The sequence below is a fragment of the Procambarus clarkii genome, chromosome 37 (genome assembly GCF_040958095.1).
Source record: "Procambarus clarkii isolate CNS0578487 chromosome 37, FALCON_Pclarkii_2.0, whole genome shotgun sequence".
In the NCBI taxonomy this organism is placed as follows: Eukaryota; Metazoa; Arthropoda; class Malacostraca; order Decapoda; family Cambaridae; genus Procambarus; species Procambarus clarkii.
Window position 1 is genome coordinate 19,686,621 of NC_091186.1, and position 22,562 is coordinate 19,709,182.

Sequence of the window (22,562 nt, forward strand, 5' to 3'; positions counted from 1 at the left end):
AATGAAAATGAAATGTGTGAAACATTAAACGAAAAGTTCCAAAGTATGTTTGTACAAAATTAAATCTTCAGAAAACCAGACACAATAAGAATTCCAGAGAACAACTTAAAGCGTATTGAGGTGTCTAGAGATGAAGTGGAAAATATGCTAAAGGAGCAAAGTAAGAACAAAGCAGTTGGCCCAGATGGAGTTTCATCATGAGTTCTGAGAGAATGTGCATCTGAGCTCAGCATTCCACTTCACCTAATCTTTCAGGCATCCCTGTGTACATGAGTCATAGCAGATGTGTGGAAAAAGGCTAACATAGTTCCAATCTACAAAAGTTGCAGCAGGGAAGACCCCCCTCAATCTGACCTGTATCATTGACAAGTGTAATAGTGAAAATATTGGAAAAATAATAAAAACTAAATGGGTAGAACACCTGGAAAGAAATTATATAATATCAGACAGACAGTATGGTTTTTGATCTGGAAGATCCTGTGTATCGAATTTATTCAGTTTCTATGATTGAGCCACAGAGATTCTACAGGAAAGAGATGGTTGGGTTGACTGCATCTATCTGGACCTAAAAAGGCTTTCGACAGAGTTCCACATAAGAGGTTGTTCTGGAAACTGAAAAATATTGGAGGGGTGACAGATAAGTTTCTAACATGGATGAAAAATTTTCTAACTGATAGAAAAATGAAGGCAGTCATTAATCAGAGGCAAAGTAATTATGAAACAGAGGCAAACTCGCTTCATGCGAGTTTGAGGGTTGTTCGGTCCCCTTGTCTCAGGGCGACCCTCATGGTTTTTGCCTCCGTCACGCTGCCTGTTGGGTCGGTGACACTTTCGACCCTGAGTCCTGTGAGTTTTGCTGCTTGCTGGTGACTCAATTTACCCAATCTGTGGATGATCTTCATTGGGTACAGGCTGTGCAGGCGTTGCATTCTAGGTTTCATTTGTTGCAACGCGCTCGGTTGGTTGCTCATCCGGATGTCTTTCAGGAGGTTTTATGATTATCGCATCCAACCTGCTGCGGTGCGGGCGGCCCTTGCAGCAAACCTCCTGCAAGACCCGAATTATGCCTCGGCAATGGATCCCTCGGGTTTCAGGTTTGGGACTTCATTCCCTTTCTGGCTCCGTTACAAGGTTCCGGAGTCGTCCTGGCTAGCGGACTGTCCTGTCTTTACCTTGGAGGCCGTTCCTGCACTCGTGAGTGGCGGGAGACTTTGACGGTGCTGCAGGTTTTCCAGGGGGGCGACCTAGAGCACCTCAATGAGTGCTTGTTTGCTCCTGCTCTTCCCCGAAATGTTGGTGTCCGTCAGCTAAATGTGCAGGTTTACTCCCTTTTGGCGGCGCTGGTGGCTGAGGACTTGGGCGCCCGGGGTCTTTTGGCTTTGGCCTTGCGTTTCTTTTCCCACCTCGAGCTGTCTTCAGACTGGCTCTCTGAGGATGTAGGGGCGCTTGGGGCTGTTCCTGGTTCTGTTGCCATGGCCTCGGCAGCTCCCTCGTTGGGTGCTTTGCTGAAGCTTTTCGCGCCGATCTTGTGGGATAGGGTGACACTGTTTTATGCTTCCCAGCTCGTGTGTCGGAAGGCGGTGCTTGCCTCTCCTTTGGAATCAACTTGGGCCTTGGCTCTTAGGATGTCTTTGCCTTTTTTGTCCTCTCTTGTTTGAGGCTTCAGCCATTGTGCAGTATATTCAGGCTGCTTCAGCTTCTTGCAGTCCTATGTTGGACTTGCTGGTTCTCTGAGGGGTCCTGAGGTGGGCCTTCCCAGAAGGGTCGTGCCAAGGCTTGGGGTTCCTCTCGTCATGGTAGGCCACTGGTGTCGGGTTCGGGTTCAGCTCCTCCTTCGGACCCGCCTTCGTCTGGTCGGCGCGGTGTTCGCTCTGTGCGAGATTCTGGGTCTCGTAAGAGGCGCCGGCCCTTTCGCGGTTTTTCCCATTGATGGGGCGATGGGGGGGGGGGGGAGGAGGCTCGCACTGTTCGCTCACGCCTGGTCCCACGATTCGTGGGCGTTTTGGATTGTTTCGCACGGCCTCCGGTGGCATTGGGTAGCCCCCCTTTGGGGGATTCAGGGCTGGTGAGGCAGGCTTCTTCCCATGCGCTCTGTCGTGTCATCTTGGAGTGAGTTCGCTTGGACATGGTCGAAATGACGACGTCCCTCAGATGGGTTTCCCGTCTGTTTCCGGTCCTGAAACAAGACTGCGCGGACCTTCGGTTCATTCTGGACTTGTCCCGTCTGAACCCCTGGGTTCATTGCCCCTCCTTTCGGATGACTACACTGTCCCAGGTTTGGCTCCTGTTGGAGCCGGGCGCTTGGATCATGTCCCTGGACCTCCGGGATGCTTATTGGCATGTCCCGATTCATCCAAGGTTCTGGGACTGGCTCGGTTTTGACTGTACCTATGTCTGACTGTACCTCTGTACTGTACTGTACCTCTCTCAACCAGTTTAAGTTAAAAGCGAAGCTATACCTAATAAATTCCCTGTAACCTACCTTACCCTTCTATTGTCAACCAATGTCTGTTTTTCTTTAAAGAGCGCTGTTTGTCGACATAATTGTATTTGTGCTGCTTTTTCATCTATGTTTTCATTTCTTGTTTTCATTCTACTCATTATGCTCAATTAGTATTAAGCTTGTCATTTAAGTTTATCATGCCCGAAACGCTTTGCGTAATAGTGGCTTTAGGCATTGTATGTACTAGCTCTACCTATAAGTCAACCAATCCTTGTAAAAATTTATTGTATGTATGTACCTTACCTAAATAAAATTGTATTGTATTGTATTGTATTGTTTTGTTGTGGGGCGTAAGGGGTTACCGCTTTCGTTGTCTCCCGTTCGCGTTGAACCTGGCACCTCGCATGTTCACGTGCCTTACCGGGTCGTGGTGGCCCGTCTGCGTTTGTTAGGTGTTTGAGTGTTGGCCTACCTCGACGACTGGCTGCTTTGTGTTCCCAGTCGGTCCTCTTGTCTGCTAGCCAGGGATTTGGTTCTTTCTCAGCTCTCTGGGTTCGGGTTCATGGTGAACTGGAGGAAGTCCCATCTGGTTCTCTCCCAGGTTCGGACATGGCTGGGCTTTGTGTGGGACTCTCAGACCACTTCCTTATCTCTTCTTCTGAAGTCTCTCCTGTGGCTGTGGTCCCACATGCGCCTGTTTCTGGGTGGCTCCCAGGCCACCCGGTGGTTGCTTGAGGGTCTGTGCGGGAGCCTGAACTTTACGATGCTGGTTTACCCGCTGGGTCGGGTTTGACTTCGTCGGCTGTTCTGGTTCCTTCGGTGACGTCCCTTCCGCCTCTCTCGCGATCGCTGGGTTCGGACCCCGGGGGCCTTGCATCGGTTGCTGCGTTGCCGGCTTCCTCTTCGGGTTTTTCAGGGTTCAGTGCCTTGGCGCATACCCGAGCCCACGTTTGATGTGTTCACGGGTGCGTCGTCTCTCGGCTAGGGCTTTATGACCAGTGCTCACCAGGCCGGTCAAGGACGTTGGGGTCCATCTTTCTGTCGAGCCCACAACACGGTGCAGAAATTCGCGGCGGTGTTTACTCTTCGGGGGCTTTGGGTCGCCTGCGGATCGACGATCCGGCTCCATTCGGACTGCTCCCCGGTGGTTCATTGTCTGAATCGGGGGAAATTTGATGCAGTCCTTGGCTCTTTGGAGCTGGTCGCTTTGGGTGACTCGTCTGCTGAGTTCTCGGGGTTTGGCTCTCCTGGCAGTTCACGTGTGGGGAGTGTCCAACGTCTTGGCCAACGGCCTGCCTCATTTCGTTCCCCCTCTCCACGGAATTGACAGTCGACACCGACTTGTTCCATTGGCTTTGCCAGATGCTCGGACGCCCCAAGGGTGATCTCTTCGCTTCGGCTTGGTCGCAGCGCCTTTCCCAGTATGTGGCGCCCTTCCCCAACTGCGAGATCGTCGGGGTCAATGCCTTCTGGCAGGACTGGTAGAGGTGGGGGTTCCTTTACCTCTTTTCCCCAGTTCCGCTGTTGCCATGTGTCCTGACTAGCTTGGAGACTTACCAGGGGAGAGTTGTCCTCTTGGCCCTGTGGTGGCCGGCCCAGTCGTGGTTTCAGGCGCTGCTTGCTCAGTGTCCGAACCCAGAGGTTTTCCCACGGCTCCGCCTCTTCCAGCAGATCGGACCAGTGTGTCACGTGGCTGGTTCGATCTTCTCCTTGAGTCTTCGCGTATGTTATTTTTGACTCGAGTTTATCATCTCTATGGTGATCAGGTGGTTTCCTTGTTAGTGTCCCACTTGAGGGCTTCGTCTCAGTGGCAGTATGAAGTTTCCTGGCAGTCCTTCCGGTTCTTCTTAAGTCTTCGTCATTGTACTTCGCTTTCGGTTAGGGTGGTGTTGTCATTTCTCTCTTGGTTGTTCCAGGACCATCTTCTTATGCCTAACACCGTCGTCTCGTATCGTGCGGCGCTGGCGAAGCCGCTTCAGCTTGCTTTCGGTATTGATGTTACGTCTGCGCTGTTTTGTAAGCTGTCTCGGGCGTTGTTTCACCTCTGGCCTGCTCATGCGTCGCCTGAGCCGTCCTGGTCATTGGACAGAGGACGGCATTGGACAGAGGACGGCCCCTCTTATCTATCTTCTCGGTTTGTTGTGGCCCCTTTGGTTCAGGATTGTTTCTCCAAGGCTCTTTTTCTGTTGGCATTGGCCTGTGGGGGTCAGGTTGGTGAGAATCATGCCCTCCTCCGGCGCAGGGGTTTCTACTCTTTCGGTTGGGGTGATAGGTTTGTTCATCTGCAGCCTTCTCCTTCTTTTCTGGCGAAGAATGAGGCTGCTGCTTTTTGGAGGGGTCCCTAGGTTGTTGATGCTTGGTTGGTTAGGCTGGGGGTGCATCATGTTTTGTGTCCGGTTGTGGCTCTTCGCCGTTATTTGCGCGCCATGGCTTTTGTGTCCATGGACGCGCTTTGGGTTGATCTGGTTTCTCTTCTTCCCTGTTTGCGGGTGTGGGTCTCCCAGGTCGTTCACAGGGTTATTAAGGCTAGCCAGCCTGTGGTCTATCCCCGTGCCCATGATGTTCGCAAGTTCACGGATCTTGCCGCCATCTTTGGCAATATGTCTTGGGTTGACATTCAGGCATGGGAATTTTAGCGGTCGAACAGGGTCCTGGCTGCTCGTTACCTTGTTAACGTCCCTGGGCCCAGTCGGGCCTGTGTCGCTTTGGGTCGGCAGATGCAGCCAGGTGTCTCGACTTTGGGTTGAGGAGTGAGCAGCAACCGCCTCCTGGTTAAGTCCCTCTTTTTTTCCTCTATGGGTAGTTAACTCTGGGGAGCCATAGGGGCTTCCCCCAGAAAACTAGCATTATATGTAATGAAATGCCATTTTCTGAGTGAGACCTGGAGGCTCCCCGGCATCCTTCCCTCCCTCTGGTCAGCGGTTTTTCCCGTGTTTTGACATCCAGCCTCAAAACTGAGGTGTGGATCGCCGGCGTGGAGGGTCTGGGGCTCCCCCTTCCCCCTTCCCGAGGAGGGGGGAGCTGCGCAGACAGCGGCGTGGCAATAGGTGATGTCACACTAGTTTGCTTGTTTTTTGTTTGGGGAGTTCTATCCACTTGTTTGGCTTTTGGTAGCAATATTTTCACCAGAATAGGGGTTTGTTTTGGGATGCTTACCTTTCTGGGTGCCTGACCCGGTTGATGGGAGACATAGAATGCTTCCAACCACATGGGGGCTTCTATAGGCCTTTGCTCCCCTTGCCTCTCTGAAGGTACCAGGTTCTGGTCGTGGTCCCCGGTAGGCCCAAAAAACTCCATACACATGACCGATGCCAAAGTCTGACATTAGCGTATCAGCCTGGATAGCTCCGCGGAGCCTCCGGGTCTCCCCCAGGAAATGGCGTTTCATTACATTCAACGCTGGTTTTTTAATTTTTTTTGTTGCGCCTGTGGGTGTTGAAGGCCAAAAGGCCCTTAATTAGCGACCTAAGGGTTAATATTTGGCAGAAGAGTTTCCTACCATAAAAACTTTGGGTAATTGTGCTTTTTTTTCTGTCTTTTTCTATTGCAGATGTTGTACATTTAGGCATATTAAACCTGGTAGCAAGAGCAGACACATAGGTACCATGTTCATATTTTGCAATGGGTTCTTTTTTCATCTCTATCATGGTTCAACCTAATTTTCTTTTCACTTGGAAGTGCCATGGTGACTTACTTATGCTAAGAATCTGAAAAATATCCAAGAAAATATAAGAAATTTGATTTGATTGATTGATGACGATTAAATCACCCAAGAGGTGGCACCGGCATGAGTAGTCCCGTAAATGAGAAAGTTTATAGAGGTGTTTAGTAGGGTGTGCACTTAGCGACAGCTACTGGATAACTGACTCATCCATATGCATGTTTGTTTGAGTGCGAGCAAATGGTTGACTACAAACCATGAACAGTTTGAATGCCAAATTTTTTTAGTTGGAAGCCGTTCAAGTACCGAGGTTCTGTATATTATCTATTGGGTCTCATAGTACAGCTGGCTTTGTTCTTAACTTACAGTCAGTGATTCCAGGCTCAATTCCTGGGTGGAAGAGAAATGGTTAGGTATATTTTCTTTCACTTAATGCTTCTGCATACCTAGTAGTAAATTCCCAGGAGTTGCATGCTGGGAATGTCAATAGTTTAATCTTGGGGGTGGCCTTGATAAAAGCCTAAAGTACAGTATTGGACCTAGGCTTCATGTCTCTGACCAAATGAACAAATTATGATAATATTGTGACCAAATGAACAAATTATGATAATATTGTGACCAAATGAACAAATTATGATAATATTGTGAACATACATGGCACAGCATTACAGGGTTTTTCATAAGGCCAATAATTGTCAATAACAACATTTGAGGTAAAACTGAACACTGAAGTAGAAGTCTCTGCATATGATGTTTTTCTCAAGAGTGACAATGTAATTATTTTGCAAAGAATAAATAATATAGATGAAATGTATAATGTAGATGAAAATATATAATCCAACCTACATGCAAGAAATGACAGTTGTCATGTCATCCTGGACCCTTATAAAGGTATAAGAGAGAATAAAACATCATCACTTTTATTTCATATGTGAGGGATGGGTTATGCATATAATTTATGATGACACTCATCTTATTTTTTCAGGTGCAAAAGTGATCATGTCAACACCACACTTCTACATGGGGGACAAGATTGAACTTGCGAAGCTAGTGGGGCTGAACCCTAGCAAGGAAGAACATGAAACCTTCTTGGATGTTGAACCCGTATGTAATATTATTATATGGTTACTTAATTAGTTTAAACTACAGCAAATATGATGAATTATTTTACTTTCATGAAATCTGTCCTTTACAATGTAAATGAGATAAATACTGAATACATTTCCAAAGCATGTTTCTACAATATACTGTATTGTATGTTAAGGCAAGGTGGCAGTTAAAACACAGTGCTACCTGTAATGATCACAATGCAATTAAAGACTTGACTGCCATACTTTACTTAAGTTTTAATGCCTGAATTTACCTGAGGGTCACTAACACTCAAGTGGCCTCAAGGCTAAGAGCCCTGGGAAACCCCGTGGGGGGCTTCATGGTCCGATGGATGTGACCCTCGAGTCCCCTCTCGCATCATGCAAGGTTGATGGTTGCTCTGTCCCCCTTGTCTCAGGGTGACAGTCACTGGTTGTGCCTCCACTATGCTGCCTGTATGGTCGGTGATTCTTTTGACCCGGAGTCGTGCGATGCGTGATTGAACGTGCTCCAGTTCACGCAAGCTACTGATCATGATATGAGGGGTGCAGGCAGCTGAGGAGTTGCATGCTAGATTTAGGTTGCTGCAACGCATCAGGTAAGTTGCTTACCTAATGCTTACCTAAGTTGCTTACCTAAGGAACTGGACATGCGTCCAGTTCCTGCCCCCTTGCTTCCAGCTCCGAAACGTCTGAGAGTTTTGGAGTTGGGGCAAGGTCTAGTTGGTGTTGAGACACGGGCATTTTTTTTTGCCTGGTCCTAAAGCGAAACTTGTGGGGTCTGACCAGTGGGTTCCCTTCGGTCCTGCTCTTTTGGCAGCTCCTGCCTTTTCTTTAGAGGCTGGGGGTTTGGGGGATGGCTCGGCTCTGGGTCCTCAGAGTGAGGTTCCCGGGGTGGGGGAGGGGTTGACTTGAGGGCCTTGGGCCCCGTTGGATCCCGTCTGGGTTTTTGTACCCTTGGACCCTGCCTGGGTTTTTGTACCCTTGGACCCCACCTGGGGTTTTGTACCCTTGGACCCAGCCTGGGTTTTTGTACCCTTGAACCCTGCCTGTGTTTTTGTACCCTTGGAGTGGGGCTTGGTGTTACAAGGAGTATGGTTCTCTTCTTCTTCTCCCTCCTCATATGAATTGGATTTGACGTCTACCCTCTCCCCAAGTTCAGTTCTGTGATCCCGTGGGTTTTTCAGTTCTGTCTTTTCCGGAGGTTTTCAGCTTCCCGCGTCCTGTTCCATGTGATGCGGAAAGCCCTTGTGCACAACCTGGATTACGCCTTCGTAATGGATTCGAGTTCCTTCGTGTATGGATCTTCTGTCCTTACTAGGTTTGTTATGAAGTTTTGGAGTGGTCCTGGTTGGCAGACTGTCCTCTTTTTCTCATTGGAGGCTTGCCATTCATTCTGTCAGTCCTGCACGCTTGAGTGGCAGAAGGATCAGACGGCGTTGCAGGTTTTCTTGGGGAGCGAATTCGAGCATCTCAATGCATACTTGTTTGCCCCTGCCCTTCTGTAGGATGTTGGTGTCGTACAACTCCATGTGCAGGTTCCCTCCCTTTCAGCTGCATTAGTCGCAGAGGACTTGTGTACGCGAGGCCTGTTGGCTTTGGCCTTGCATTTCTTCTCCCTGCTCGGGCTGTCATCGAACTAGCTTAAGTTGGATGTGGAGGAGAATGGGCACGCACTGCCCTCGGCAGTGCATGCATCGTCTGCCTTGTTAAAGTTGTTCGCGCTGATCCTGCGAGATGCAGTTTTGCGGTTTTTGCTTCTCGACTCGCGTGTCGGCAGGTGGTGCTCGCTTCTTTCCTGGAATCCACTTGGGCCCTGGCTCTTAGGCTTTCTTTGCCTTTTTGCACATTGCTGTTTGCAGAGTCTGAGGTTGTGCAGTATCTGCAGGCAGCTTCGTTCAGTTATCGTCCTATGTCGGACTTGTTAGTCCTCCAGGGGGCTCATGGGGAGTCTTCCCAGAAGGGTCGTGCCAGGGCTTGGGGTTATTCCCATCGTGGTAGGCTAGTGGTGCCAGATTCAACACAGGTACAGCCTTCGGTGCCATCTGTTTCTGTTCGGCACGGGGAATCCATTGACAGAGAAAGAAAGAGAAAGACTCATAGCCAGGTTGTGGGGACGATCGCCGGAGTCCTGACAGTCACTAGGTCGAACCTAATTTGCAAGGTTCTTTCTGTGTTATATGACAAAGAGTGCTGGGGAGATGGGATACAACGAGGGTAGCTCCCATCCTGTAACAACACTTATGTAATTACACTTGGGTAATTATGGGGGCGATTGGGGCGGAGGCTCACTCTGTTTGCTCATGCCTGGTCCCACGATTTCTGTGGCCTTCGTGTCATGCTTGTCTAGGGCGTAATTGTGGTGGTTCTAGATAGAAAACTATCACCTGAGGACCACATAAAGAATATTGTGCAAGGAGCCTATGCTATGCTTTCTAACTTCAGAATTGCATTTAAATACATGGATGGAGATATACTAAAGAAACTGTTCATGACTTTTGTTAGGCCAAAGCTAGAATATGCAGCAGTTGTGTGGTGCCCATATCTTAAGAAGCACATCAACAAACTGGAAAAGGTGCAAAGCCATGCTACTAAGTGGCTCCCAGAACTGAAGGGCAAGAGCTACGAGGAGAGGTTAGAAGCATTAAACATGCCAAAATTAGAAGACAGAAGAAAAAGAGGTGATATGATCACTACGTACAAAATAGTAACAGGAATTGATAAAATCGATAGGGAAGATTTCCTGAGACCTGGCACTTCAAGAACAAGAGGTCATAGATTTAAACTAGCTAAACACAGATGCCGAAGAAATATAAGAAAATTCACCTTCACAAATAGAGTGGTAGACGGTTGGAACAAGTTAAGCGAGAAGGTGGTGGAGGCCAAGACCGTCAGTAGTTTCAAAGTATTATATGACAAAGAGTGCTGGGAAGACAGGACACCACGAGTGTAGCTCTCATCCTGTAACTACACTTAGGTAATTACACGCACACACGCACACATTCACAGATTCAGATTCACACAGAAACAGATTCACGGAAAATGAAAAGGAAATGTGTGAAACATTAAATGAAAAGTTCCAAAGTGTGTTTGTACAAAATGAAATCTTCAGAGAACCAGACATGATAAGAATTCCAGAGAACAACATAGAGCGGATAGAGGTGTCTAGAGATGAAGTGGAAAATATGCTAAAGGAGCTCAGTAAGAACAAAGCAGCTGGCCCAGCTGGAGTTTCACCATGGGTTCTGAGAGAATGTGCATCTGAGCTCAGCATTCCACTTCACTTGATCTTTCAGGCATCCCTGTGTACAGGAATCGTAGCATACGTGTGGAAACAGGCTAACATAGTTCCAATCTACAAAAGTGGCAGCAGGGAAGACCCCCTCAATTATAGACCTGTATCATTGACAAGTGTAATAGTGAAAGTATTGGAAAAACTAATCAAAACTAAATGGGTAGATCACCTGGAGAGAAATGATATAATATCAGACAGACAGTATGGTTTTCGATCTGGAAGATCCTGTGTATCGAATTTACTCAGTTTCTATGATCGAGCCACAGAGATATTACAGGAAAGAGATGGTTGGGTTGACTGCATCTATCTGGACCTAAAAAAGGCTTTCGACAGAGTTCCACATAAGAGGTTGTTCTGGAAACTGGAAAATATTGGAGGAGTGACAGGTACGCTTCTAACATGGATGAAAAATTTTCTGACTGATAAAAAAATGAGGGCTGTGATCAGAGGCAATGTATCGGACTGGAGAAATGTCACAAGTGGAGTACCACAGGGTTCAGTTCTTGCACCTGTGATGTTTATTGTCTACATAAATGATCTACCAGTTGGTATACAGAATTATATGAACATGTTTGATGATGATGCTAAGATAATAGGAAGGATAAGAAACTTAGATGATTGTCATGCCCTTCAAGAAGACCTGGACAAAATAAGTACATGGAGCGCCACTTGGCAAATGGAATTTAATGTTAATAAATGCCATGTTATGGAATGTGGAATAGGAGAACATAGACCCCACACAACCTATATATTATGTGAGAAATCTTTAAAGAATTCTGATAAAGAAAGAGATCTAGGGGTGGTTCTAGATAGAAAACTATCACCTGAGGACTACATAAAGAATATTGTGCGAGGAGCCTATGCCACGCTTTCTAACTTCAGAATGGCTTTTAAATACATGGATGGCAATATACTAAAGAAATTGTTCACGACTTTTGTTAGGCCAAAGCTAGAATATGCAGCAGTTGTGTGGTGCCCATATGTTAAGAAGCACATCAACAAACTGGAAAAGGTGCAAAGACATGCTACTAAGTGGCTCCCAGAACTGAAGGGCAAGAGCTACGAGGAGAGGTTAGAAGCATTAAATATGCCAAAACTAGAAGACAGAAGAAAAAGAGGTGATATGATCACTACATACAAAATAGTAACAGGAATTGATAAAATCGACAGGGAAGATTTCCTGAGACCTGGAACTTTAAGAACAAGAGGTCATAGATATAAACTAGCTAAACACAGATGCCAAAGAAATATAAGAAAATTCACTTTCGCAAACAGAGTGGTAGACGGTTGGAACAAGTTAGGGGAGAAGGTGGTGGAGGCCAAGACCGTCAGTAGTTTCAAAGCATTATATGACAAAGAGTGCTGGGAAGACGGGACACCACGAGCGTAGCTCTCATCATGTAACTACACTTAGGTAATTACACTTAGATAATTACATTTAGAATGGATATGGAAAAATCAAAAAGAGTTTTCTCGGTTGGCACAGTTTCCCGCTGACCGAGAATACTCGGCTAGTGCAGTTAAGTGGTTAAGGGTTAAGTATATGACAAAAACCAGTATTGAATGTAATGAAATGCCATTTTCTGAGCGAGCCGCATAGGCTTCTTCAAGCTATCCGAACTGATATATGCTATATTAGTTTTGGGTCATCAGTCACTGGAATTGTTATGCCTACCAAGAACACGAGCCAGAACTTGATCCCCTCAAAGAGGTGTATGGAACAATGCCCTATGAGCCATTTACATTTAGAGTATGTTATAATTGCCATTGACTGGGGAGGGTACCCAGAAAGATAGGCGAAACAAAACAGACCACAATCTGGTGAAAACTGTGACCTATGCCCGAACATAGCTAAAGAACTCCCCAGAAAGAAAACAAACAAGCAACATTTCATCCAACTAGCATTCTTGCTCATTAGTGCTACCCCTTTTGTGGGGTGTAGGGGGAGCCAGCAGCTCACCACTCCAGTTCTTGAACAATGAAGACTGCTGACCGGAGGGAGGGAGGGAGGGTGTCAGAGAGCCTCCGGGGCTAGCCCAGAAAATGGTGTTTCATTACATTGAATGCTGGTTTTCTGTGGGAAGCCCTGTTAGCTTTCCTGATGCTAATTACACACAGATAAGTAAAAACAGGGACATACCTGGGAGAAACATAGAAACAAAACATAGAAACCACCTCTCGGAGGATCGGTGCAAACAGTTTCAGCACGGCAGATAGCGCCTCAGCAGCCGAAACCAGAACCCCAGCCGAAGGCCTCACACACAATTCTTCCACATCCTCCAAAAGCCAATCGTAGATAACTCCAGAAGACTGAAGAAGCGCAAGACCAAGGCCAAATGACTGCGAGTCCGAAGGTCATCAACTGCCAAAGCAGCCGAAAGAGTGGGGGACCTGTGCACGCAACTGTACCAAACCCCTATCACAAGGAAGTGCAGGAGCGAAGAGGCACTCATTGAGGAAATCAAGCAAGCCCCCCAAGAATACCTGCAACACTGAAGAGACCTCTCATTGCTCAAGTGTAAAGGTATGACAAAAGCCACGCCAAGCGCCAAGAGAGAAGATGAGGCAGTCTGCCAGCCAGGAAGACTCTGGAATCCTCATAACGGACCCAATACAGGGAAGAAAAATTGAACTCAGACGAAGCTGGATCCATCACAGAGGTGTAAACCGGGTCTCGCAGGAGGTATGCACCAAGGGTCTCCCGAACCTTCCAAGGGGAAATTCGAGAGGAAGGAAATTTCTAGAAGGACAAATCCAAGGAACCCAAAGGCACCCAGAAACAAACCCAGGAGGAAGCTGCACCTAACTCAAATTCATACAGGAAAGGAAGGTAAGAAAACTCCCTCCCTGGCAGCAATAACCCCTGCCAGAATGCACAAGGACCTGAGCAGGGTCAAACGGAGCCCAAGCGCTCCAAGCAAACTTCCCCGGAGCCCCAGGAACTCCCAACACAGGCCCAGGGCAGAGCCCTCATCCATGCCCACTACCCCTGAAGAAAAGGCAGAGTTCAGTGGAAAAACTTCTGAGAAGGGAGTCAGCTGGGTTGACTCAGAAGCGTCAGTGGGAAAGTCGGGCTCAGCCATCTCCGCGCCCAAATCAAAAGGGGCAATCTCCGAAGCCACCCGAGCCTCATCCCGAGTTAAAACCCGCCCCGATTCCAAAACCTTTAGATGTTTCGAAGCTGGAAGCAGGGGGGGAAAGGAGCAGGGCGAACCATGCCCACCTTAGAAGGAAGCGAGGGCATGGACGGAACCAAGGTCAAAGCAATCAACGCCCCCAAATTCGAGTCCCTATAACCCAAGCGAGGCAGCTCTGGGGCCTCCAACCTGGCCTATTGCAATTATAAGAATCGAGCATGCAACACAGCCAATGCCTGATCCCAAATATCACTAAATAAGGGATGAGCAATAGGAGCACAAGTGTGGAACAAGTCCTACCTGACCCCGGGTTTGCCGATGTCCCCGACCCCCCCCCCTGGCAGCATGACAGAGGTAGGACAGATGATCATCTCCCTGACCATGGTATGGCAATGAACAACCCTCAAATTCACCAAAGGCGAGATTGAGCCCAGAATTAGTACCATGGTATAAGTGGGAACCACAATGGTTATTCTGGGCTGCAAGTAGCAGTCATGAAATCTCAGGGGCAACAGAGAAGGACTAAACTTTTCACAATAGATGATTCAGATTTTACTGTGTTGACTATTACACTCTGCATTCTGTTTGTTAGAAAGTAAAAGAACCATCAGCCTACTTTACCAATAATTCCTTTGTGCACATTTCGTGTTCAATCACACCTTGGTCACATTTGTCGAAGCCTTTTGAAAAATCTGTGTATATTACGTCAGCATTTTGGTTGTCTTCCATGGCATCTAAAGCCATGTCATAGTGATCTAGCAGGTGCGAGAGGCAGGAGCGCCCTTTTCTGAACCCATGCTGCCCAGGGATATGAAGACACTGTAATTCCATATGTGCTTTGTGATCTTACATCTTAGCAGTCTTATAAAGATTTTTATAATATGTGATGTTAGAGCTATTGGTCTGTAATTTTTTGGCATCAGCTTTACTACCTCCTTTATGAAGTGGCACAATCTCAGCTGCTTTAAGGGATAATACCAGTATCTAGGTTCAATCTCCAAAAGATGTTTAGGGCCTGTGAGAGTTTTTTTATTTTGCAATTCTTGGTGTATACAGAATTTCAGGAGTCTGGGCCTGGTGCAGAGTGCATTGGCATGCTGTCTATGGCTGCGTCAACTCGATGGTGGTGTCACATTCATAAATAATTAGTTTGGATCAATGATCTGCAATGTGTTCAGGGGTTCACTAAAAACAAAATCATACTGTAATCTCAGATTTCACTTATTTCTTTGTTGTCAGCTGTGAAGGTTCCATCATCCTTGTGCAAGGGCCCAATGCAGGATGTAGTTTTTGTTCTATGGGAGTGGTGTACCAAAGTGAATATGACAGATGGGAGTGGTGTACCAAAGTGAATGTGACAGATGGGAGTGGTGTACCAAAGTGAATGTGACAGATGGGAGTGGTGTACCAAAGTGAATGTGACAGATGGGAGTGGTGTACCAAAGTGAATGTGACAGATGGGAGTGGTGTACCAAAGTGAATGTGACAGATGGGAGTGGTGTACCAAAGTGAATGTGACAGATGGGAGTGGTGTACCAAAGTGGATGTGACAGATGGGAGTGGTGTACCAAAGTGAATGTGACAGATGGGAGTGGTGTACCAAAGTGGATGTGGCAGATGGGAGTGGTGTACCAAAGTGGATGTGGCAGATGGGAGTGGTGTACCAAAGTAGTTGTGGCAGATGGGAGTGGTGTACCAAAGTGGATGTGGCAGATGGGAGTGGTGTACCAAAGTGGATGTGGCAGATGGGAGTGGTGTACCAAAGTGAATGTGGCAGATGGGAGTGGTGTACCAAAGTGAATGTGGCAGATGGGAGTGGTGTACCAAAGTAGATGTGGCAGATGGGAGTGGTGTACCAAAGTAGATGTGGCAGATGGGAGTGGTGTACCAAAGTGGATGTGGCATGCAATCTTTTGTTTACAATATTTTTTATTCAAGATTTATTTACATTACTCAGTAACCAGTAGTGAAATTATCTTTGTATTCTGCAGAAGACTGGGGTGACCATGAAGGCAGCGAAAAAAATTCAGATCAATGTACCTTTAAGACCCTATGGCAACCTTCCTTCGTTCAAAAATGTTCCTGAAGTCACCTTTCCTATTCTTTGGGTTAATGAAGTAAGTTGATTTTGATTTTGATTAATGCTATATTTTTATGTATGATGCTACCATTTAAATTTAATTCACATGTCTTTTAAAACTTAGAAAATTCTGAAAATTTTAAGAAATCTATTGAATTGACCACTCAGTGTTGAAAAAATATTTTCTCTTAGATATATCACACTACTGTATTTTGCTGTGCATTTGCATCAAATTATTTTCTCCTCAGTGATGTGGATTATTGTATTTACCAGAAGAAATAATGCACATTTTTAGTCCACAATTAACCAAGTATACACTTTGTTTACACATACAAAATCATATGTTTTCCCTACAAAACCACCTGACAATCCTATTCAACAAATGTGTGATGAAATGCAGGAAATTTATGTTTTTCCATAAATTATACTTGTAAAATGGTGATTTGTACACTGGAAAATATGGAAGCTAAGGATAAACTTGTCAATAACTTTAGCCCTGAATAATGAAACTAAAGAGTAACATATTACATTTAAACTCTGGAGTGTGCAATTACCAATATGCAAATTCTTAAAATACAGTACCTATATATGAAAACCTTTAATTATATAATCTCTTGTTTGCCATTGAAAGATAAAAGTACACAAGCAAAAAACCAGCGTTGAATGTAATGAAACTACATTTTCTGGGTAAGCCCCAGTGGCTTCCTGAAGCTGTCTGAACTTGTGTATGCTATATTAGTTTGGGGTCATCAGTCACAGGAGTTCTTATACCCACTGGGGAACCATGAGCCAGAACCTGGTCCTCTCAGAGAGGCGCAAAGAGCAATATTAATGGCCTATGAGCACTTTACATTTTAAGTATGTCATATTTGCCATTGACCTGGAAAGGAACCAGAAAGGTAGGCGAATCAAAACACTGTCTGGTTAACCTGTGCAATCTATATCCAAAAAGATCAAAATAACTTCTACAGAAAGGAAACTAAACAAGCAAGGTTCGGGACTGTTTTGCCTGTTTTGCTCCTTCCCGTTTTCTGGTGCGTCTGTCGTCATTTGGTTGAGCTTCCCTCCGGTCCTTTCTAGGGCTTGTGGGTCCTCTTCCCAGCAGCTTCTGGGTGTTGGCCTTTTTGTTCTTTTGTGAATATCTCTTCTCTTCACACTGTCTCGGCGCTCCTAGTTTTCCTGGGAGCGATTTTGCTCCTAATGAGTCTTTTTGTTCCTGCCCTTCTGCGGGATGTTGGTGCGGGGCGGCTCCTTATGCGAGTTCCTTCCCTGTCAGCTGCACTTGTGGAGGTGGTCTTGCACACTTGTGGCATTTTCGTTTTGGTCCTGCGTTTTCTTTTCCCTCCTGGGGCTGTAATAGGATTGGCTTGCGAAGGATGTAGAGGCGCTTGGGGCCGTTCCAGGGTCTGGCACCTTGGTTTCTGCTGCTAGCTTTCGGTATCGATATTCCTTCTGCGCCGTTTCGCAGGTTGTATCGTGCGTTGTTACACCTCCGGCCTGCTTATGCACTGTCTATGTCGTCCTGGTCTTTGGACAGGGTGCTCTCCTGTTTTTCTTCTCCTTGGTGGTTGTGGCTCCTTGGGGTCAGGTTTGCTTTGCCTCGGTTTTCTTTTTGTGTTGGCATTCACCTCTGGGGGCCGTGTGGCAGAGCTTCTTGCTCTTCTCAGGCGCAGTGGTTTTTGGCTCCTATTGTCGTGATCATAGGTTTTCTTCATCTGCGTCCGTTCTCCCCTTTTTCTGGCGAATGCTATACCTTGGGTTGTTGTCTCGACTTCGTGTTGTGGAGTGATTCTCCTACTGCCTCCCGGGTATGTCCCCTTGTTTTTTAGGTAGTCTTTGGTGAGGTAGCTCCGGGAAGCCTGTAGGGGCTCCCCCCAGAAAACTAGCATTGAATGTAATGAAACGCCATTTTCTGGGTGAGTCCCGGAGGCTCCCCGGCACCCTCCCGCCCTCCGGTCGGTGGGTTTTTCACGGTTTTGATATCCAGCCTCAGAACTGGGGTGGGGATCGCTGGCGCGGGGGTCTGGGGCTCCCCCTTTCCCCTCTCGGGGAGGGGGGAGCTGCGCAGACATGCGGCTCGGGTGACGTCATGCTTGTTAGTTCGTTTTCCTGAGGGAGTTCTGTCCACTCGTTTGTCAATTTTGTTGTTTAACCAGAATAGGGGTTTGTTTTGTGGCGCTTACCTTTCTGGGTGCCTGTCCCAGGTCGATGGCAGATATAGAATGCTCCAAATCACATGTGCATTTCTATGGGCCATTGCTCCCCGTGCCTCTCTGAGGGGGCCAGGTTCTGGCTCGTGGTCCCCAGTAGGCCTAGAACTCTACCCACATCGACTGATGCAAAATAGTTAGGGTATCCATATCAGCCATGGATAGCTCCGGGGAGCCTCCGGGACTCACCCAGAAAATGGCGTTTCATTACATTCAACGCTAGGTTTTTTTTATATATTAGAATGTGTCCCTGGAAATTCAGCTTGTTATCGATGAGGACACCAAGGAATTTACCATCAACTTTACTACTGATTTGTATATTGTTTATTCTTAGATTAATTTCATTTGAAGATTTATTACCAGACAAAATATAGAAAGTTTTGTCAATGTTAAGGGTGAGTTTGTTAGCAGTTAGCCAAAGATGGACTTTATTTAGTTCAGTATTCACAGTGACATTTAGAGCAAGAGGGGTCAGGACTGGAGAAAATGAAAGTTGTGTCATCAGCAAATAAGATTGGTTTGAGGTGTTGAGAGGCATTTGGAAGGTCATTAATGTAGATGAGAAAGAGGAGAGGGCCAAGTATGCTGCCCTGTGGAACACCAATGTTTATAGGTAGTGTAGGAGAAATGGAATTATTCACAGAAATATACTGGAGCCTGTCAGTAAGGTAAGACTGAAGATATTGCAGGGAGTGTCCTCTGACTCCATAATGATGTAATTCAAGAAGGTTTTGGTGGTTGACAGTGTCAAAAGCCTTACGCAGGTCCACAAATAACCCAACAGGGAACTCATTTTTATCAAGAGCTGTATGTATCAAGTTAATCATACTAATAAGTGCATCATTAGTGCTTTTATTGGGTCTGAAACCATATTGGCAAGAGCTAATACCATATTTATTCACTCAACAATTTTGTAAAATATTTATTCACCTAACAATTTTATAAACTGTTTATTCATCTAATTATTTTGAAAACTTTCAGAGTGCAGATGTTAATGCAACAGTGTCCAAAGAGGTTATAAAAGGAGTTAGTCTGCCTTTTGTCGTCGTCAATGCCATCTGTGGCACCTTAATAGCTCTTGGACTTGTTTTCCTTATTGTTGGAGGAATTAAATTCAGCAAAATCAGAGTAAGTTGAGTTTTCTCATAGAAATTTTACATTATTTTGATGATAATTCATTTTGTTAGGGGACAGGTAGCCTGAGTGTAATTACCTAATGGTTTAATAACAGGAATCGTCCAAATTGACAAAGAGGAATTCCTGAAACCAGCAACTTCAAGAACAAGAGAACACAGATTCAAACTAAGGAAACAAAGATGCAGAAAAAATATTAGAAAGTTTTCTTTTGCACACAGAGTGGTAGATGGTTGGAACTAGTTAAGTGAGAAGGTGGTAGGAGGCCAAAACCTGTCAGTAGTTTCAAAGCGTTATACGACAAAGAGTACTGGGAAGATGGGACACAACGAGCGTAACTTTCATCCTGTAACTACACTTAGGTAAATACACTTAGGTAATTACATTAGGCATATATCAAGGTTCCCCAAGGTTGAACCACTGACCCTTCCCAGGATGCAACCCCACAACACACTAACTCCTTGGTACTTATTTACCGCTAGGTGAAGAAAAGCATTAGGCGATAGGAGATGTGCCAAACCATTTCTGACCTGCATGGGATTCAAACCCGGGATTCCTGTTTGTGATTCAAGAATGAACCTAACTGTATTATGAGACACTAGTAGCTGTTAGTGTAGTATTTAATTATAGTACTGTATTACCAAAAATATGGAAAATTCCTGAAAACATGAAAAAATTTAAATATGCGGAAAATCAGTTATTTTTCTGGGCAAGAGCTCCTTGTGGCTTCCTAAAGTTATACGCTTAGATGGTTCCTATGTGACAGAGTGCATCACCCATATAGTTCCTAGGCCAACCGGGGAACAGAGCAGAACATGACCCCTCACAGAGGTGCTGAGAGCAGTAACATTTCACCATCTCACTGGACAATGCACCCAGAAAGCAAGCGAGTCGATACAAACCACTGCTAGGTTCAAGAGATTGAAGCTTTGCAACCTGCCTAATGAACTCCCTCAACTATGTAAAGAAATGATTGGATCTCTTAAAACTAGTGTTAACTCATTCTCCCCACCTCCCATACTTGTTTGGGGAGGAGAGGAAGGAGCTCACCACCCTACTGGGATCTGAGCTGTCAGTTCTTATGCTGATGCAGTGGAGGTCATTTGACTATTGTAGTGGTTCTTGGGTTGCCTCAATCATGCAGGCTCCACCTTTCTATTAAGTAATTTTGGGTCTTTGCCCTTGGTTGCATTTCTTATACTCTGTGGTGTAGCGAGAGCATGGCATGTAGAGCACTTGGACCTGCATGTGCTAAGGATGATTTAGGGAATGAGGACCCTTCCCTGGGTCCTCTTTAGTGATGCCCTTGCATTGTCAGAGATGCCTTCTCTTAGTGTTCGGGGGTTTGCTCCCTTATTGGTCCTCCTCGCTTCTTGTGGTCCTCGCCCAGGATGAGTCACAGGTCTTGTGGCTCCTCTGTCTTAGCCTGGTCTGGAGCGCCATTGGCTGGTGAGGCACATTGATGGTTTGCAGGCTTTCCTTCAGCACTCCGAGGTTGGCCTTCACAACCATGTAATCCAAGCTGTGTTAGCTTACTTTTAGGTTCAGCATAGCCTTTAGATCATGGAAATCCCCAGTGGTTTTGGTCCTATGGATAACCCCTCCAAACCTGCTCACACCTTGTGTGAGTTTGAGGGTTGCTCATTGTCTGTGCCACAGGATTACGATCACTTGTTCTGCCTCCACTATGCTGCTGGAATATTGGGTTAGTAACATCTTTTACCCCGAGCCCTGTGGGGTTTGCTCTTCCCATGTGGCTCTTTCTGACCCTCCTGATGAGGGTAGGGCACCTGAGGCATATGGACACAGCAAGTAGCTCTTGTGCTGGGTTCAGGGGGTTTGGTTCTCCTTGCAGTTCATGTTCAGGGATGTCCATCATTCTTTTAGATGGTCTGTCCCAGTTCCTTCCCATCACCACAGAGTGGGCCATCAATGCCACATCCTTCCTTTGGCTTCACGAAACATACAGGTGCCTGGATGAGGGCCTCTTTATATGAGTGTGGAATCAGTGCCTCCTGTTTACGATGCTGTTCTCTGATCATGAGGCCCTCATGGTAAATGCATTTCAGCTGAACTGATTGAGGTGAAGGTTCCTATACCTCTTTCGTTCCTCTTCTAGATGACAGTATGAGGTTTCGTCGTGCTCCTTTTGCCCTACTTTTCCCTTTTCTGGGGGGAGCCCCTTCAGCTCCCGAGAGTTATATGGGCTGATATGCTAATGTCAGACTTTGGCATCAGTCATGTGTATGGAGTTCAATGGGCCTACCGGGGACCATGAGCAAGAACCTGGCCCCCTCAGAGAGGCAAGGGGAGCAATGGCCTATAGAAACCCCTGTGTGGTTGGAAGCATTCTGTCTGCCATCGATCGGGTCGGGCACCCAGAAAGGTAGGCGTCCCAAAACAAACCCCTATTCTGGTTAAAATTGCTATCAAATGCTGAACTAGTGGATAGAACTAATCAAAACGAAACGAGCAAACTAGCATGACATCACACGTCACCTCACCACTGTCTGCGCAGCTCCCCTCTCCCCGGAGAGGGGAAGGGGAAGCCCCAGACCCCCATGCCAGCGATCCACACCCCAGTTCTTTTGGTTAATGCTATAGGCAATGGTTGTGTGCTCTGGCTCCAGTTCTTTCAGCATTGTGTTTCGTGTGTGGTGTCTGTTTTTCAGGGGTGTGAGAGCCAGGAGTGAGTCTTCAGTACTTGGGCTGCATATGCAGCTAGGGTACCCTTTCCTTTAGGTGCCCTGTAAGTACTGCCCTTGGAGCTTGGGGGTTACCTTCCACAGGTTCCTCGTGTCCTGCCTTTGCTGGGCTGTTTCACTGCTTGGTTTTTCGGCCGCTCTTTGGATGCTTGGGTGTTTTGTCTCCCTTGTTTAATGTGGTGGCAAATGTGGTGGTTTAGGCTTCCCCTGGTTCGATTCCGGGGTACTTTGGGTTCTATGGTTTCGTTCCGGAGGTTTCTTCCTCTTGGGCTCCCTTTGTGGGTTCAGGGGGCTTTGTTTCCTCGTGTGACCCGGTTCTGCCTTCTGGAGTTCCGGGGTCTTCCTGGCTTGCAGACTGATCTTTTTGGATCTTGGCACGTGTTGTGGTCGTGCTGGGACTTTGAGGTTTTGTTGTCGAGGTGGGCCTTTTGATGCAGTTTTGTGCCTTCTTTGCCTGGCCGGCGTGGTGCTCTCTGCTCACTGGTCGGTGGCTTGTACTTTTCTTTTAAAGTGTATGTGTGTGTGTATACGCATGTACATGTGTATGCTGTGTGTGTGTGCACATGTGTTTACACATGTGTGTATAACATAACTTGTTTGTATGTGTATATGTATATGTATGTGTATGTGTACTTTTTCTTTCGGAAGGGGCTCTGTTCCCTTCTCTGTTGACGGGGCGCTGGGGGAGCAGCCTGCTCTGTTGATTCTCGCATGGTCCCGCTGTTGGTGGACACTTTTGGTTGTCTTCCAGCCTCTGGTGGTGTCGGTGGATGGCTTCTCCCCCTTTGGAGGAGTTCAGAGCTGGCGGG

The 22,562-nt window shown here is 46.6% G+C and overlaps 1 protein-coding gene across 1 annotated transcript in view; it reads left to right on the forward strand.

Moving 5' to 3' along the window:
* Nucleotides 1-22,562, forward strand: part of LOC123765735 (lysosome membrane protein 2) — a 211,498-nt gene that overhangs the window by 171,094 nt on the left and 17,842 nt on the right. The window contains 3 exon segments of the mRNA XM_069337228.1: nt 7,090-7,208; nt 15,616-15,741; nt 18,896-19,042. Of these exon segments, the coding sequence (XP_069193329.1) occupies nt 7,090-7,208; nt 15,616-15,741; nt 18,896-19,042 (392 nt within the window).